The 15,531-nt window shown below is 41.3% G+C and overlaps 1 protein-coding gene across 1 annotated transcript in view; it reads right to left on the bottom strand.

The window, feature by feature from the left end:
- Positions 1–8,556: 8,556 nt before the first annotated feature.
- Positions 8,557–15,531, bottom strand: part of pcsk5b (proprotein convertase subtilisin/kexin type 5b) — a 348,074-nt gene continuing 341,099 nt past the window's right edge. Inside the window, exon 37 of the mRNA XM_067983096.1 lies at positions 8,557–12,515. Coding sequence (XP_067839197.1) covers positions 12,094–12,515 — 422 coding nt within the window. The 3' untranslated portion in view covers positions 8,557–12,093. The remainder of the gene's footprint in view (positions 12,516–15,531) is intronic.

Here is a 15,531-nt window from a genome sequence, read left to right as displayed (position 1 = left end):
TTAATAAGCTATAGCTCACTTTAATTAGATACCTTTGTGATACTCAAAGCATAGAACTTGTGACACAATAAACAATGGAAAAAGTTGAACTTTTTCCAGTTCTGATGAAGGGTCATCGACCTGAAACGTTAACTCTGTTTCTTTAGCCACAGATGCTGCCTCACTTGCTGAGTATTTCCAGCATCCGCAGTATTTTGCTTTTGATTTAGTGTGTATCTCCTTAACCAATCAGATTGAAGGATTGTGAAATTAACAGCACAAGGACTGAGAAGGAAGTGTAAAATAGAGTGGGTGAATTCAATGTCAAATCAGGTACAGAAAGAGAAATAGAGAGGGAAAAAAGATTGGATTAAGAGAAAAAAAAGAAAGGAAAAGTAAAAACAAAATGTTAAATTTAAAATTTTACATTTTTATAATCTCTAACAATTAAACCCTGAAGGAATGAGACCAATTGAATAGTTAATGTTCAGTGCCATAGAGGTTGATTGGCAGCAATTAACACATCACATTGTTAAAAGGGTACTTAGACTGGAATGGTCAAGACTTAACTTTTTCTGTGGTGAATTTAGTTCACATCTACTGTGCAAATACAGCAACTTCATGCAGTTCAATGCATTTCAATGGTGAGGCAGACAGCGAGATGCCACTTTCACAAAGCTAACGGCGGAACGGCGCAACTCAGACAGTAACTGAATCCTTGCTTTGCTTTACTTGGGAAGGAAAATTTCCACACCATTCACCTGAGGAAGGAGGAAGCCTCCGAAAGCTTGTGAAATTTAAAATAAATTTGTTGGACTATAACTTGGTGTTGTAAAATTGTTTACAATTGTCAACCCCAGTCCATCACCGGCATCTCCACATCAAGGAAAATCTAGGGGGAGTACTTTTTGTACAAAGTACTCTGCATTTTTATAAACAAATTAATACTCTTGCTTAAATTTTCCTTGCTGTTTCAAAAGCTGGAAAGGCTGCTTTCTTAATCAGTAGCATGGTTTTCTGGGGTTAGGTGATTCTGGAGTGGCCTTCAGGCTGCTTTGAAGTTGCGCCCACCACAATTTGCAATGATGTCTCTCAGATCTTCCTTCTAATCGATTTTATCCAGAGTAGCCTATCAGTCCAGAGACTCTGATTGATGTTCTAATTGTTGACAATAAAATTAATGGTTTTAAAAAAGAAAGAAATTTCAGTTAACTGTTTTCTAAAGTAAGGGGTAAGACTCAGAAAAAAATATACTCTTTTCCCCCCCCCCCCCCCCCCCCCAACACTTTTTTTGTATCATTTAATAATATACATATCTAAACTAGTAAGATTTAACTATGGTATATAGATCTGATTTCATGTATTTTTTTTGTTTCCAGAATTACTATTCACTTACTGGAATAAGCTTTGCTGAAGTAGCAATCGGCAACATTTCTTTTTTTCTAGATAATTATATTATAGGCAGCCCCAGGTTTAATGTATGCCTGATTTAAGTACATAATTTTGGTGTACCTCTTTGCTTTATTCATTTAACTCACTTGTGTACTTTAGTCAGAGCATTAATTGTACGTAGGTCGAGGCCATTCTTCAATTGGTTATTAATGCTTAGTGTACCAAACATCATCCATTCGCTGTCAAATACCAAAATGGACAAAGCAGCATATTTTAGAAGACTAATTACTCATCTCAACTGGTATAATGGTACAAGCACTCAGTGTCTCTGCCAGGGAAGCAGTTTAAAAAAAAAATCAGCCAGAGCTACCACTTCCAATTGCTATCTAATGATCTCTGGTAGAAAGTGCATTTGTGTGGGCATTGGGTGAGGACAGGAGTAGGCAAGTCTGAGAAGTCTCTCCGAGCTGAATAGCCTGTTGGCACTCATGATGTGGGATCACGTGAAGAATGGTCATTTGAATGAAATGCTGGAGAGTTGCTGGTGGCAAGGGAATTTTACCCAACACACAACGCCTTCAGGAGAGGAGGGAAAATTTATTTTTAAAAGTGTAATTGTTCTTATGGAAAATGGAGCTATTGACCAGGAATTTCCTCGGAATTATTCCCGCTACACCGCTGTAGCTTCACCGTAAGTGCGCATAAACCATTTAAACCGCGCTGGGACCAGTGTCCTGGCTAATCGAATAACTAGGGCAATAGATGAGGCTTTAAACTAATAAGGGGAGGAGGGTTCAGGTAAAGGTAAAGTTATAAGTCTAAAGAGAAAAGTCAAGGCTGTAGAGCAGAGTAGTGATTTGGGTAAAAACAAGCAGAGTGTGTCAGGAAGGGACAGAGAGTTAACAAAGGTAATAGGGCATTAGTGACTAAGGTCATATCTAGGAAAATTAGTAAAAAGTTAAAATTAAAGGCGCTATATCTGCATGAAGCATTTGTAAAAAGATAGTTGAATTAATAGCACAAATAGAGATAAATGGCTTTGATTTAGTAGCCATTACTGAGACGTAGTTGCCTCATGACCAAGGTTGGGAACTAAATATTCCAGGGCTCTTGACATTTAGAAAAGGTAGGCAAAATGGAAAAGATGGGGCAGGGGTGGTGGTGGTTGTAGCCCTTATAATACAGGATGAGATAAAGGCAGTAATGAGAAAGGATCTTAGCTCAGAAAATCAAGATGTAGAATCAGTATGGGTGGAGCTAAGAAATAACAAGGGGCAGAAAACATTGATGGGAGTAGTTTATAGGCCCCCTAACAGTAGTCATAGTGTTGGACACTGTATAAATCAGGAAATTAGAGGAGCATATGTAACAAGGGTAATGTAATAATCATGGGGGACTTTAGTCTTCATATAAACTGGGCAAACCAAATTGGCAAAAGTAGTTTGGAGGACGAGTTCACGGAACGCATTTGAGACAGTTTTCTAGACCAATATGTTGAGGAGCCAACTAGAGAACAGGCTATTTTAGATCTAGTATTGTGTAATGAGACAGGGTTAATTAGCAATCTTATAGTTAAGGATCCTCTGGGGCAGAGTGATTATAATATGATAGAATTTCATATTGAGTTTGAGAGTGATGTAGCTAAGTCCAAAACTAGGGCCTTGAATTTAAACAAAGCCATGGTATGAGGGGTGAGTTGGCTAAGTTAGATTGGGAAATTTGATTAAAAGATATGATGGTAGATAAGCAATGGTGAACATTAAAAGAAATAATTCATAATTCTCAATGAATATACATTCCCTTGAGGAATAAAAACTCCATGGGGAAAGTGATCCAACCGTGGCTAACTAGAGAAGTTAAGGATAGTATTAGATTAAAAGAAGAGGCTTACAATGTTGCCAAAAAGAGTAATAAGCCTGAGGATTGGGTGGGTTTTAGAAATCAGCAATAGATGACCAAGAATTTGATAAGGAGAGAGAAAATAGAATGTGAGAGTAAACTAGCAAGAAATATAAAAACAGATTGTAAGAGCTTCTACGAGTATGTAAAAAGGAAAACCTTAGTGAAAGTAAATGTGGGTCCCTTGGAGGCAGAGACAAGAGAAATTATAATGGGGAATAAGGAAATGGCAGAGATGTTAAACAAATCTTTTGTATCTCTCTTGACAGTAGAAGACACACAAAAAATACAGGAAATGGTGGGGAACCAAGGGGCTAATGAGAGTGAGGAACTTAAAGTAATTAAGATTAGTAAAGAAAAAGTACTGGAGAAATTAATGGGACTAAAAGCCAACAAATCCCCTGGACCCGATGGCCTACATTTCTTATGTTCATAAGAAATAGGAGCTGGAGTAAGCCATTCGGCCCCTCGAGCCTGCTCTTCTTCATGACTGGTCTTCTCCCTCACTCCACTTTCCTGCCCTATCCCCATATCCCTTGATTCCCTTAGTGTCCAAAAATTTATCGAACTCAGTTTTGAATATACTCAACGGCTGAGCATTCACAACCCTCTAGGGAGAGAATTCCAAAGATTCACCACCCTCTGAGTGAAGAAATTCCTCTTCATCTCAGTCCTAAATTGCCCACCCCTTATCCTGAGCCTATGCCCCCTAGTTCTAGACTCTCCAGCCAGGGGAAACAGCCTCTCTGCATCTACCCTGTCAAACTCTAAGAATTTTATACATTTCAATGGGATCACCTCTCATTCTTCTAAACTCCAGAGAATATAAGCCCATTCTTCTCGATCTCTCCTCATAGGACAACTTTCGTTGTGCCGCCTCTAAGGCAAGTATATCCTTCCTTAGGTAAGGAGACCAAAACTCTGCACAGTACTCCAGGTAAGGTCTCACCAAAGCCCTGTACAATTGTAACAAAACTTCCTTACTCTTGTTCTCCAACCCCCTTGCAATAAAAACCAACATACCATTTGCCTTCCTAATTGCTTGCTGTAACCTGCATGCTAACTTTCTGTGTTTCGTAGACGTGGACACCCAAATCTCTCTCAACACCAACAGTTAATAGTTTCTAACTATTTAAAAATTATTCTGTTTTACTATTCTTCCAACCAAAGTGAATAACCTCACATTTCCCCACATTATACTCCATCTGCCGCCTTCTTGCCCACTCACTTAACTTGCCTATATCCGTTTGCAGACTCTTTGTGTCCTCCTCACAGCTTACTTTCCCATCTAGCTGTATCGACAGCAAACTTGGATACACTACACTCGGTCCCTTCATCTCAGTCATTAATATAGATTGTAAATAGCTGAGGCCCAAGCACCGATCCTTGCGGCACCCCACTAGTTATGGTCAGTTTATCCCTACTCTCTGTTATCTGTCCGTTAACCAATCCTCTATCTATGCTAATATATTGCCCCCCAATCCCATGAGCCCTTATCTTGTGTAACAATCTTTTGTGTGGCACCTTACCGAATGCCTTTTGAAAATCCAAATATATTACATCCACTGGTTCCCCTTTAGCTACCCTGCTAGTTACAGCCTCAAAAATCTCTAATAGATTTGTCAAACACTATTTCCCACTCGTAAAACCATGTTGACTCTGCCTAATCATATTATGATTTTCTAAGTGCCCTATTACCACTTCCTTATTAATGGATTCCAGCATTTTCCCAATGACTGATGTCAGACTAACTGGCCTGCAGTTCCCTGTTTTCTCTCTCCCTCCTTTCTTGAATAGCGGTGTTACATTTGCTACCGTCCAATCCACTGGGACCGTTCTAGAATCTAGGGAATTCTGGAAGTTCACAACCAGTGCATCCACTATGTCTGCAGCCACCTCTTTTATGTTCTAATGTGTGGCGGTGGAGCAGGAGCAGCTTCCAGGAAATTCCTGGCCATTGTTATACAATTTACACCAAACCTCTCAACTTTGGAAATAAGTGTCAGTAGTTTTGAAATGTAGAATTTGAAATGGTCTGATCTGTGTTCAAATGCTGATCTGCATTGCATTTATTTTCTCTCCTGTGTTGTGGCTGCTAGTTAATCTCAGGCAGGAATGCAGTGTGTCTAATATTCCTCCTGTGCTGTATCTGTTAGCTAGCCTTGGGTAGGAATGCATCGTGAATGAGCTTTCAATTTTAGATTGATGTTTTGTGTAAAGAGAGCTTTAATCAATATTTAAATTGATCCACTTCTGATCAGTTTGAACTGCTGAATGATTAAATGAGCTGGGGTTAAAAGTATTTGGATTTTTGATATTTCTGTCTACTGCTTATAGACATTCTGCTCTGTGCGTAATATCTCTAACTTTGTTAAAAATGGGGAAAAAAACATGACTAAAGAGCATTTTATTGGGCTGTACACAGATTCCTGCAGGTGACCTCATCTGAGGCCTCTGGTGATGTTGCTCTTAACCTGTATGCACAAGAGAAAATTCTCCATTCTTCTCCTTCAGCAGAAGCACCTTTCCTCCACTCTACAATAAGATTGGGAGCTTGTTGGGGGTTAAGTTCGATAACACGAGAATCCAGGCGCGGGGGTCGTGGTGCACGATTAATCTGCTTCTGGTTGTTGCAATGCAGACAGCACATGAAATTCGTGCTGCCTGGTCATTTACCTGATTCCGGTGAGCAGCCAGGCCTGGCTGTGCTGTTGAATGGCTTCTCACTGGGTCAAGGTGAGTACGGTCAACTGTCAAGTGGCATCTCCTACCAACTGCACCACGCCCCCCACCCCATCACTCACATACCAACAAACTCTTCAAATCAGTATTCAACTCTTCCAATCAGATGCTGCCTCTCACCTTCACACATTACCACTGTTGCAAGCTGCACACCCACAACTCACAGGTCACGCACACTGGTAGCTATTCAATCATGACAGGCACATCACCCAAACGTCTTGCAGGACACTTACCGACACACGTCCCGCTTTCTTGCAGGAGAAGGTGGTGCATAACAGGAGGCAGCAAGTGGCAGGGGCATTTAGCCCCTCAACCCTGTTCCTCCATTCAATGAGATCATGGTTGATCCGTGACCTAACTCCATATACCTGCCTTAGCCCCATATAAGACCATAGGAGATAGGAGCAGGCGTAGGCCTACTCCACCATTTAATGAGATCATGGCTGATCTGATTTTTATCTCGACTCCTTTGCTGAATAAAAATTTGTCTAACTCAGCCTTCAATGTATTCAATGACTCAGCCTCCACAGCTTTTTGGGGTAAAGAATTCCAAAGATTCATGACCCTCTGGGAGAAGAAATTCCTCCTCATTTCCGTCTTAAACAGGCGACCCCTTTTTTTTTATTCGTTCACTGGATGTGGGCGTCGCTGGCAAGGCCGGCATTTATTGCCCATCCCTAATTGCCCCCTTGTTTTAGATTCTCCCATGAGGGGTAACATCCTCTCAGCATCTACCCTATCGAGTCCCCTCAGAATCTTATATGTTTCAATAAGATCTCCTCTCATTCTTCTAAACTCCAATGAGTATAGACCCAACCTGTTCAATCTTTCCTCATAAGGCAACCCTTCCATACCTGGAATCAACCTAGTGAACCTTCTCTGAACTGCCTCCAATGCAAGTATGTCCGTCCTTAAATAAGGGCACCAGAACTGTACGCAGTACTCCAGGTGTGGTCTCACCCTGTACAGTTGTAGCATAACTTCCCTGCTTTTATACTCCATCCCCCTAGAAATAAAGGCCAATATTCTGTTTGCCTTCCGGATTACCTGCTGCATCTGTATGTTGACTTTTTGTGTTTCATGTACGAGGACACCCAGATCCCTCTGTACTGCAGCATTTTGTAGTATTTCTCCATTCAAATAATATTTTGCTTTTTTATTTTTCCTCCCAAAGTGGATGACTTCACATTTTCCGACATTATATTCCATCTGCCAAATTTTTGCCCATTTGCTTAACCTGTCAATATCCCTTTGCAGACACTTTATGTCCTCATCGCAACTTGCTTTTCCACCTATCTTTGTATGATCAACAAATTTGGCCTCAAGACACTTTGTTCCTTCATCCAAGTCACTGATATATATTGTAAATATTTAAGGCTCCAGCAATGATCCCTGCGGCACCCCACTAGTTACAGATTGCCATTTTGAAAATGACCCTTTTATCCCGACTCTTTGTTTTCTGTTAGTTATCCAATCCTCTATCCATGCCAGTATATTACCCCAACACCATGAGCTCTTATCTTATGCAGTAATCTTTTATATGGCACCTTAATATTTTTATCCCTTATTAATATTAATATCCCTTATTCATATTAGTATCCCTAATTAATATTAATATCCCTTAATGCCTTTGGTTAACAAAAATCTATCAATCCCAGATTTAAAATTAACAATTGAGCTAGCATCAACTGCCATTTGCGTGTAGAAGTGTTTCCTAACTTCATTCCTGCGAGTCCTGCCTCTAATTTCAAGTATAGGAGACCTCCAAAAACAGGTACAAATGCATCAGCAGCCAGAAGCAATAATCCAGTAACTAACCTGTAAATCCTGCATGGTCCCTTTAAATAGTGCTGGTGGAGGGTCCTCCAGGCCATCTATGACCTGTTCAGCTGTGCGTGGTTAAGACAACGTGTTGGCTGGAGCGTTGAGTTCCAAAACTGTATCTGTCCCTTTAAATCATCGTTGCACACTGATCTAACGCATAGTCTCCTCACTTTACATGGTACTTGCGTTCGTTATCTGTGCGTGCGCAAATGCCTTTACCAAGATTGTGTCCGGCGCACGTTGCGCAAGAAGCGTGTGCGCGCATTCTGGATGCCATTTTGAGACCTTAGGAGGCCGCGTAGCGCCTAAAAAACAGGTGTAGAGAATCTTGTGAACAGGAACCCAAGTCAACAGAATGAAGCACTTTTGTAGCATAGCAGTGAGGCACTAGCATGTTACATCCCCTGATTGCTCTTATTTATGTGTTTAAAAGGATACAACTGAAAACTAGCATTTATTCACACGTATATCAATGTAATTGCAGGAGATGACAATAAAAAAAATGCTGTTTAGAATTGGGATAACTAGTGAAAAGCAGTCATGATTCACTCATCCTGTCTTTAAAAAAAAGGCAGAACTTGCTTGATGTTATAATTTGAACAACTCGTCCTTCCTGTTTAAAGAAGGTTCACTTGAAGCATTTGCCTTTGATTAGGATAAAACTACATTTGGGGAATAAAACACATTGAATGTCTTTTACATGATCAAGATTTCCAGTCATTTTGTACAAATCACATTTTATTCAGTCTCCACCAAGTACATAAAATTGTCATCATCACATCAATAAGTTACAGCAATCAAATCAGAACGTTCAATGATTCATCACAAATCATTCAACCCTATCTCTATGGGTAGGTGTGGAGTAGCTGAATTTATCAATGAGTGGCAGAAATCTGTAATCTACTGATTTAATCAACAGCAAAAACACCTAAATATCAAGTTAAAATTACATTAATGCACAAAAAGTTCCAAGTATTATTTTGAAAAATGTGAGTATTACTGTTGTTCATCAGCTGCTGAGGCAGTAAATAAGTATATTGATCTTTGGGACTGAGATAAAAATTTAAAAATTATGTTTGGTGTTCATGAAAGTTTACTGTACATATACAATACCCAAATTATTGTTAAGAGTATACCAATGAATAATGAAATCAAATAATTAATTATAACTTTATTGGGTCATATTAAACTTTTCTAAACTGGTAGAGTTATATTTCTGTTCAAAGACTTACATAGTAAAGTATTGGCATCTTTCCGTATGGCCAAATGACATTACTCTATCAATTTATAAACACCAGTGGACTGGCCATTAAATTGAAAGCTTAACATTCATTTTAATCATAATAAACTGCCTTCTGTTGAACAAGTTCCTTATGATCAAATGAAGTGTGCTTAGAGCACTGTGCTAAACAACTAATTTATTAATCAGCATAGCCTTAATTATTCATCAATTTGAGAGAGTCAGGCCCTAGATATGTACATAATTCAGCTCAATACAAAACTAAATAAGATAAAATAGTTATGGTATCTTTTCAAATGATAATGTAACCTGTTAATATCCTCTTCTGTGTTTAATTTTTATGTAGTAGGTGTCCTCTTTATAAACTTCAGTTGTCTTGCTTCACACACAGCATCCTGGATTACAGTATTCTGCTAACTGAATCAGTTCCCAGTTATAGAATCAAACAATCTCTTTATAAAAGCAGTATTTTATATTTCTATCTTCTTTGGTAAATTTAAGAATATAAGCTAATCTTTCCCGGAAACAAATTGTGAAAAACAATTTGCAGCATTTGCACTGCAGATGTTCCTTAATGGAATCTATGCTGTACTGAATTATAATGTTGATCAAATTGCCACAATTGATATTTCTATACTGTTATTGTTGTGTCCTTATAGTACATCCCAAACATGAAGTGCTTGTTCAGCATCTATATTGGAAACTGTGCCTAGAAGGCAAGGTCTTTCTCAATAGACATTAATGTCTGTTAGGAGCTTGATTGATGGGCACTGCATAATATAGATTGTAATGTCACACCTGACTTTAAATATTATAATGTAAGTTATCACTGTTTTTGCTAATTCCAAAATGTCAGTTTAGATAGCCACTGCTTTCGCCTCCTGCCTCTCCCTGCTCTTTTACTAAGGTAACAGTGCTGCCACCCTAAAAAAAGACAAAAGAACCTGAATTCTACCATTAATTGATCCCTGGCAAAACAGATACTATCTCCCACTATCAGTGACAGTTTCTTTCATTGTCTACCCCTGCAAGTTACTTGACACCACACATTTCCCTGCAGCTGAAGGATTGCAAAGCCATGTGTGCATTACTACCAATAATATTTTCTTATTTTCAGCTACCAGAGTCCAGCTTTGGGAATCTTGAATTCTTGCTACCTATTGGTTAAAAATGAAGCAGTCAACCACTTTAGTTATGGGGATACCATAAACAATATTTTAGGTGGTTTATGAATATGGATACAGAATCTTAACAACAAATGACCCCCTTTTTGTGCTTTTGACATAATATAAGCTAGAAATGAAACATCAATATAATAAAGCTTCTGTAACTCAAAAAACAAAACAGCAGATCCCAGTCTAATATAGTTTTTGCACTCATGGCTCAGTGTAGCTGTACCAAATTGTCATTCTTAACTGAAACTAAACATTCTACTTTTAAACCTAGCTTGTCATCTCAAAAATGTTTTATCTTACAGCAAAAAAAAATCTACAATTAACCCTAATCTTTCTGAACAACAAGAACTCCATACAAAGAGAACAACAAATCATATCACCAATTCTCTAAGGGCTAAAGTGCTGGTACACGTAAGTATACTCTTCCTGGAAAACTCAGCCAATTTCATAAAGACTATTTTGACAGTTATGTGAGATCAAGTTGCTGACAGGGGCTTTTTATTGTTTTATTTATGTTAGTTAAATAATGTTTGGAACTTGATCAGGTGATGAGTAAGAGCATTTTAACACTTTAAAATATTTGCTATAGCATTTCCTGAGCTAGTTGTGTGTAGTTCTAATCTAATAACTAGGGTAAGGTTAAAATGTGACAACACAGCTCTTGACTGAGGCGATTGAGCAAGAAATGTCAAAAAAATAAATTGGACTATGATCTGAGCCTATCTTTCTTCTGAAGAACATTTTGGTATGCATTTATATGTTCAGCATATGCCTAAGAGAATAAACAAAAGACTTTTTATACATAATTTAAAGCATAATGAGAGGGTAGTCAATAATTAAAAGGGAGTGTGAATAATACAATTTCAGAGTTACCAACACTTCAGTGTGACAAATATCATGTTATGTCATGAGGACCATGTCTTTCAACTCTGCATAAACTTTTATAGTAAAGTATAGCATGTTTAGTGTTTGCTAGCGAACTATGATGTGCTTTTCATAAGTTTTGACAGTTACTGCACCTGAAAGAATATTGCTTTACAAAAAAAATCTATTTTTTCATACAAATCTTACTGATACTATATAAATGCAAGTTGTTGTTGAAACCTTAGAATTACAGCCATTTCAGAGTTATGGACAACTTCCTATTCCAATGTGTCCAGATAATTGAAGTTCTACTGCAATATAACCAGTTATATTTTACTAGGATCTGTACAGTTACTTAGAAATTGAAAATCTGAGTGGCTGATGATGCATTTGAAAAAAAAGCTATTGAAGAACATTCTAGTTTTTTAGGAACCTTAGCAGTAATTTAGACAACTAGTAACTCTTAGGCCATGTTAGGAAACCCCTGTGCACCAATTCATGGTAGTAACACAGGAACAGTTTGTACCTATTGATACAGAGTCCTAACAATATAACAGGAGTTTTGCAACCTATAAAAGGAACTTAAACACAGATTTTAAAAAACTTTCAATTATAATTATTCAAATCACACTACTGAAAGCAATATAATTGGAGTGGTTATTCCTCTTAATGTATGAAATCCAATCCCATGTTTATTGTTCTTTAATTGTTAGGGTTACCATGTAGGGATGCACAACACTCATTATCAGAAATGTGATTAGGTGAAAATTGTAGGGAATTTATTTTTTCAAGATAGGGCTCACAAACTTCAATAACACACTCCCCAGTACACAGTGTGAAAAAGAATGGAGACACTGATCACTAGCAGACCTGGCTTTTCAGTATCTTTAACGGAGGTACATCAAGTGCATGGAGTAAGTACAGAATTTAATTAAAAAGTACTGAAAAACCACGTAAATTAATGCTAATTTCACATTTTTATCTGAAGGAGTAGCTTTCATCATCGTACTCTAGTTCATCATCTTCATCATCATCCAAAAGTCCATACTTAAATTTACGGTAAACAGTGCCATCCTGGCCCATGTAGACAATATCATCATCGTCATCATCATCTTCATCATGTATTTCTTCCTGACGATCTTTGTAGTCAATTGCTTGATTTTCTCGAAAACTAACACTCTCCCTGCTTGCATTATAAGCTGGGGTGGGTTTGGCTTGATTGGGCAGTTTCTCATATCCTGCTCTGTTAGTGGGCTTTGCTTTTGAACGGGTCTTCAGCAGAAGGAATATACCGATACCAATACCCATAATGAGCAGAACTGAGGCGGTGGCAAATAAGGCAGGTTTGCCTGACCTCTCACTGTCCAGAACAACGATTGATTTCCTTAAAACACACTCATCTGCAATTTTTAAAAAGGAAAATAGATGTAAGATTTCAATGTGTCATGTTATTTAATCTTTTCTTTGGAATAACAAATACATATTGATTAAGTGATGCTCTTTAAAAAAGAAACACTGCATAAAAATTACAGACTGGGGCTGAATTATTTTGAATAAGTAAAAAGTGAAATACTTGTCATTAAAGATAAAATAAATATATGGGGCTCGATTTTAGGGTCGGGTTTCCTGCGGGGGGGGGCCCCGAAAATCCCGATATGAGGTCACGTGACCGGATCGCGCCGCGATCCCGACCACTTCCGGGTTCCCCGATGACGTGCGGGGCTGCATGCGTGGCCCCCGCTGGTGGGAATCCCGCAGGCAATTAAAGCCAGCGGGGTTCCACTTGAGAGTACTTACCTTGCTTGTTGAGGTCAGTTAATGAGCTGAATCAGCTGTCAAAACAGGAAGTGTGGGATTTCACCTGCATCGCAGACTGTTTCACACACTGGGGGAAACAGTCTCTCTCCAACCAGGCGTGTTGCAGCCAGCAGCCTGTGGCAGCTGCCAAGGTGCACTCCACGGGGGAGAGCCCTCACCCACGCAGGAGGCCACCGCGTCACATAGGGCAACCCCTGCCCCCCACCACCCCCCGCCAAGCCAGAGGACAGACCGACACGAAACCGCAGCCCCAGTCCGAGGAACCACCCACCTACCCTGCACAACCCCTCAGACCAACACCTGCCAGATGGGTGGTGCGTGGACACCCTCGGAGGACGAAAAGCATGATCAGCCCCAGCAGCCTCGCAGTCCACGCGGTCCGCCGCAGAGACGTGGAGCCCCCCAACACGGTGTTGTTGCACGCCCACCTGCACAGCAGGAGGGAGGGCTACCGCAGAGAGAGACGCATCGCAGAGGGCACTACCCTCGTCACATGGTCCACAGACCGAGGCGAAGCTCCCCGGACCTCTCCGAGCAGCAGTGCACACGGAGGCGCAGATTCGCTCGACATGTAGTCCTGGAGATCTGCAGGCTCTTTCATGCCGAGCTGCTCCTGGCTGGCCCCAGCACCAAGTGCTTACCTGTCGCTGCCAAAGTCACCACTGCCCTCCACAACTTCTCCTCCGCATCCTTCCAGGGTGCAGCTGGCTACACCGCCGATGTCTCTCAGTGGTCTGCGCGGAAGAGCCCTGCAAATACACCTGCACCTACTCTGCAGTAACACGATGGGTGGCATCAGTGGTGGGTCCTCATAGTGATACCCAGGAGCGGGCATTATTGGACACAACAGACAGGATTCGAGGAGACATGGCAGTGGTGGTGCCAATATAATGTGTGCTGTTTGTTGCTCTGAAATTCAATATAGGTAACACCCATGGCAAACCCTCCGACACCCTTGTGCACCCCCTTCATGCTCACGAAACATTTGCCTTACGCTGCCTACTGCACATATGTGATGCATGCCCTGTGGCTGCAGCATAGGTGGTGGCAGGTTGAGTGAGGCTGGCCGTGAGGGAGATGCACGAGAGGGTGAATATGGGATAGAGCCATGAGATTGTATGAGGATTGGGTCGCATGTTAGTGGCAGGATGAGTACTGGCGAGGTGAGTAGGTGGAGGTAAGATGAGGATGGGGTTTGAGTGGGTATGAGGGGTGATGTGACAGAGTAGTGTTGGCGGTGCCGAAGGAGATGTGGGGTTGGGGCAGTGTTGTGGCAGATGGAGTGTAGGGGAAAGACTTCATGTTCTCACTGTGGCTGACCTACTGTGGTCATTGCAGCGCCTCCTGCGCTGTATGCAGGTGGGCGATATGTTGGTTGCGCAGGTGACCCCCTCTGCCACCTCGAGCCAGGCCTTCTTGGTGGCAGAGGCTGGCCGCTTCCTCCCGCCCGCCGGGTGCAAGATCTCTGTCTTCGCCCTCCTCCTCACCCCATCTGATGATACCTGGGGTGAGGCATCATTAAACTGGGAGCAGCCTTCCCCCTGGGCTGCTCCATGCTGAAATTTGTTCCATTGGTTGCAGCATCTGTCAGTGGAGGACTGCCCCTTTAACTAGAGAGCCTCCAGCTGACAGATCGTACTGCGCATGCGCAGCCCGCCCGACGCGCAGACCAGCAGCGTGGACCCCGGAGGAGCAGGTAATTGATTCCTATTAGTGTGTTGCCTGCTACGATCGCGCGGGCAACCCACTAATTTCACCGAGCGTGTTGACCACGCTCCCAAAACCCAACCCGCCGGAAACCCGCAGGCCTGGTAACATCGAGCCCATGAAGTATGATTAGGATTTACTAAAGTGTTTTTAAGTTACCGAGTTGATAATTCAGTGGCTATAGATGTATCTACAGTATATACATATATCAGAATATTCCATTTTTTAAAAGGAATCCAGTGTTTAATGACAAATTTTGTTGTAAGACTTGGTTAAAATTCGATAGGTCCTTTAAGTTATTAGTGGAGATAGTGGGGGTGATTTTAGGAGGCAAATTCGGGTGCGTTGGTGGTGAGGGGGCTCCAACCCGGTGGCTTCCGAGTTTCCCAGGGACCCACCTGTGTTGGGGCGGGCCAAAACCGGAAGTTCTGCCTTAAAGAGCCAAATGTACCTCATTGAGGTACTTAAGGCACTTTACCTGTGACAGAGGAAGTGATCAGAAAGGTTTTTAACTTACCTGGGCGGCTTGCCCACCGCTTCTGATTCATGCCTGGTAAAACCAGGCATGAAGGGCTGGAAAAAGAAACTAAATAAATTAAATAAAGAAACATGCAATGAAGTGAAAACATTAAATGCACCTACCTTTGAAACCTGCTCCGACGTCCGATGTCTCCCGCTCCGATGCCCCCCTCTTCACCATCCCGATGTCCCCCTGATCTCACCCTCCCTATCATCCCCCGATCTCCCCCCGATCTTCCCCTCTCCTACCCCTCGGTCTTCCACTCTCCTCCCCTGCCCGGTCTTCCAGTCCAGCGCTGGATGAAATCTGGCTCTCTGTCTTTCCCGCACCCCCCCCGCCACCGCATTGCAGCTCCTGATGGCAGCCAGCCT

This window comes from Heptranchias perlo, chromosome 4, assembly GCF_035084215.1.
Source record: "Heptranchias perlo isolate sHepPer1 chromosome 4, sHepPer1.hap1, whole genome shotgun sequence".
In the NCBI taxonomy this organism is placed as follows: Eukaryota; Metazoa; Chordata; class Chondrichthyes; order Hexanchiformes; family Hexanchidae; genus Heptranchias; species Heptranchias perlo.
This window is presented reverse-complemented; position numbering and strand designations above follow the sequence as displayed.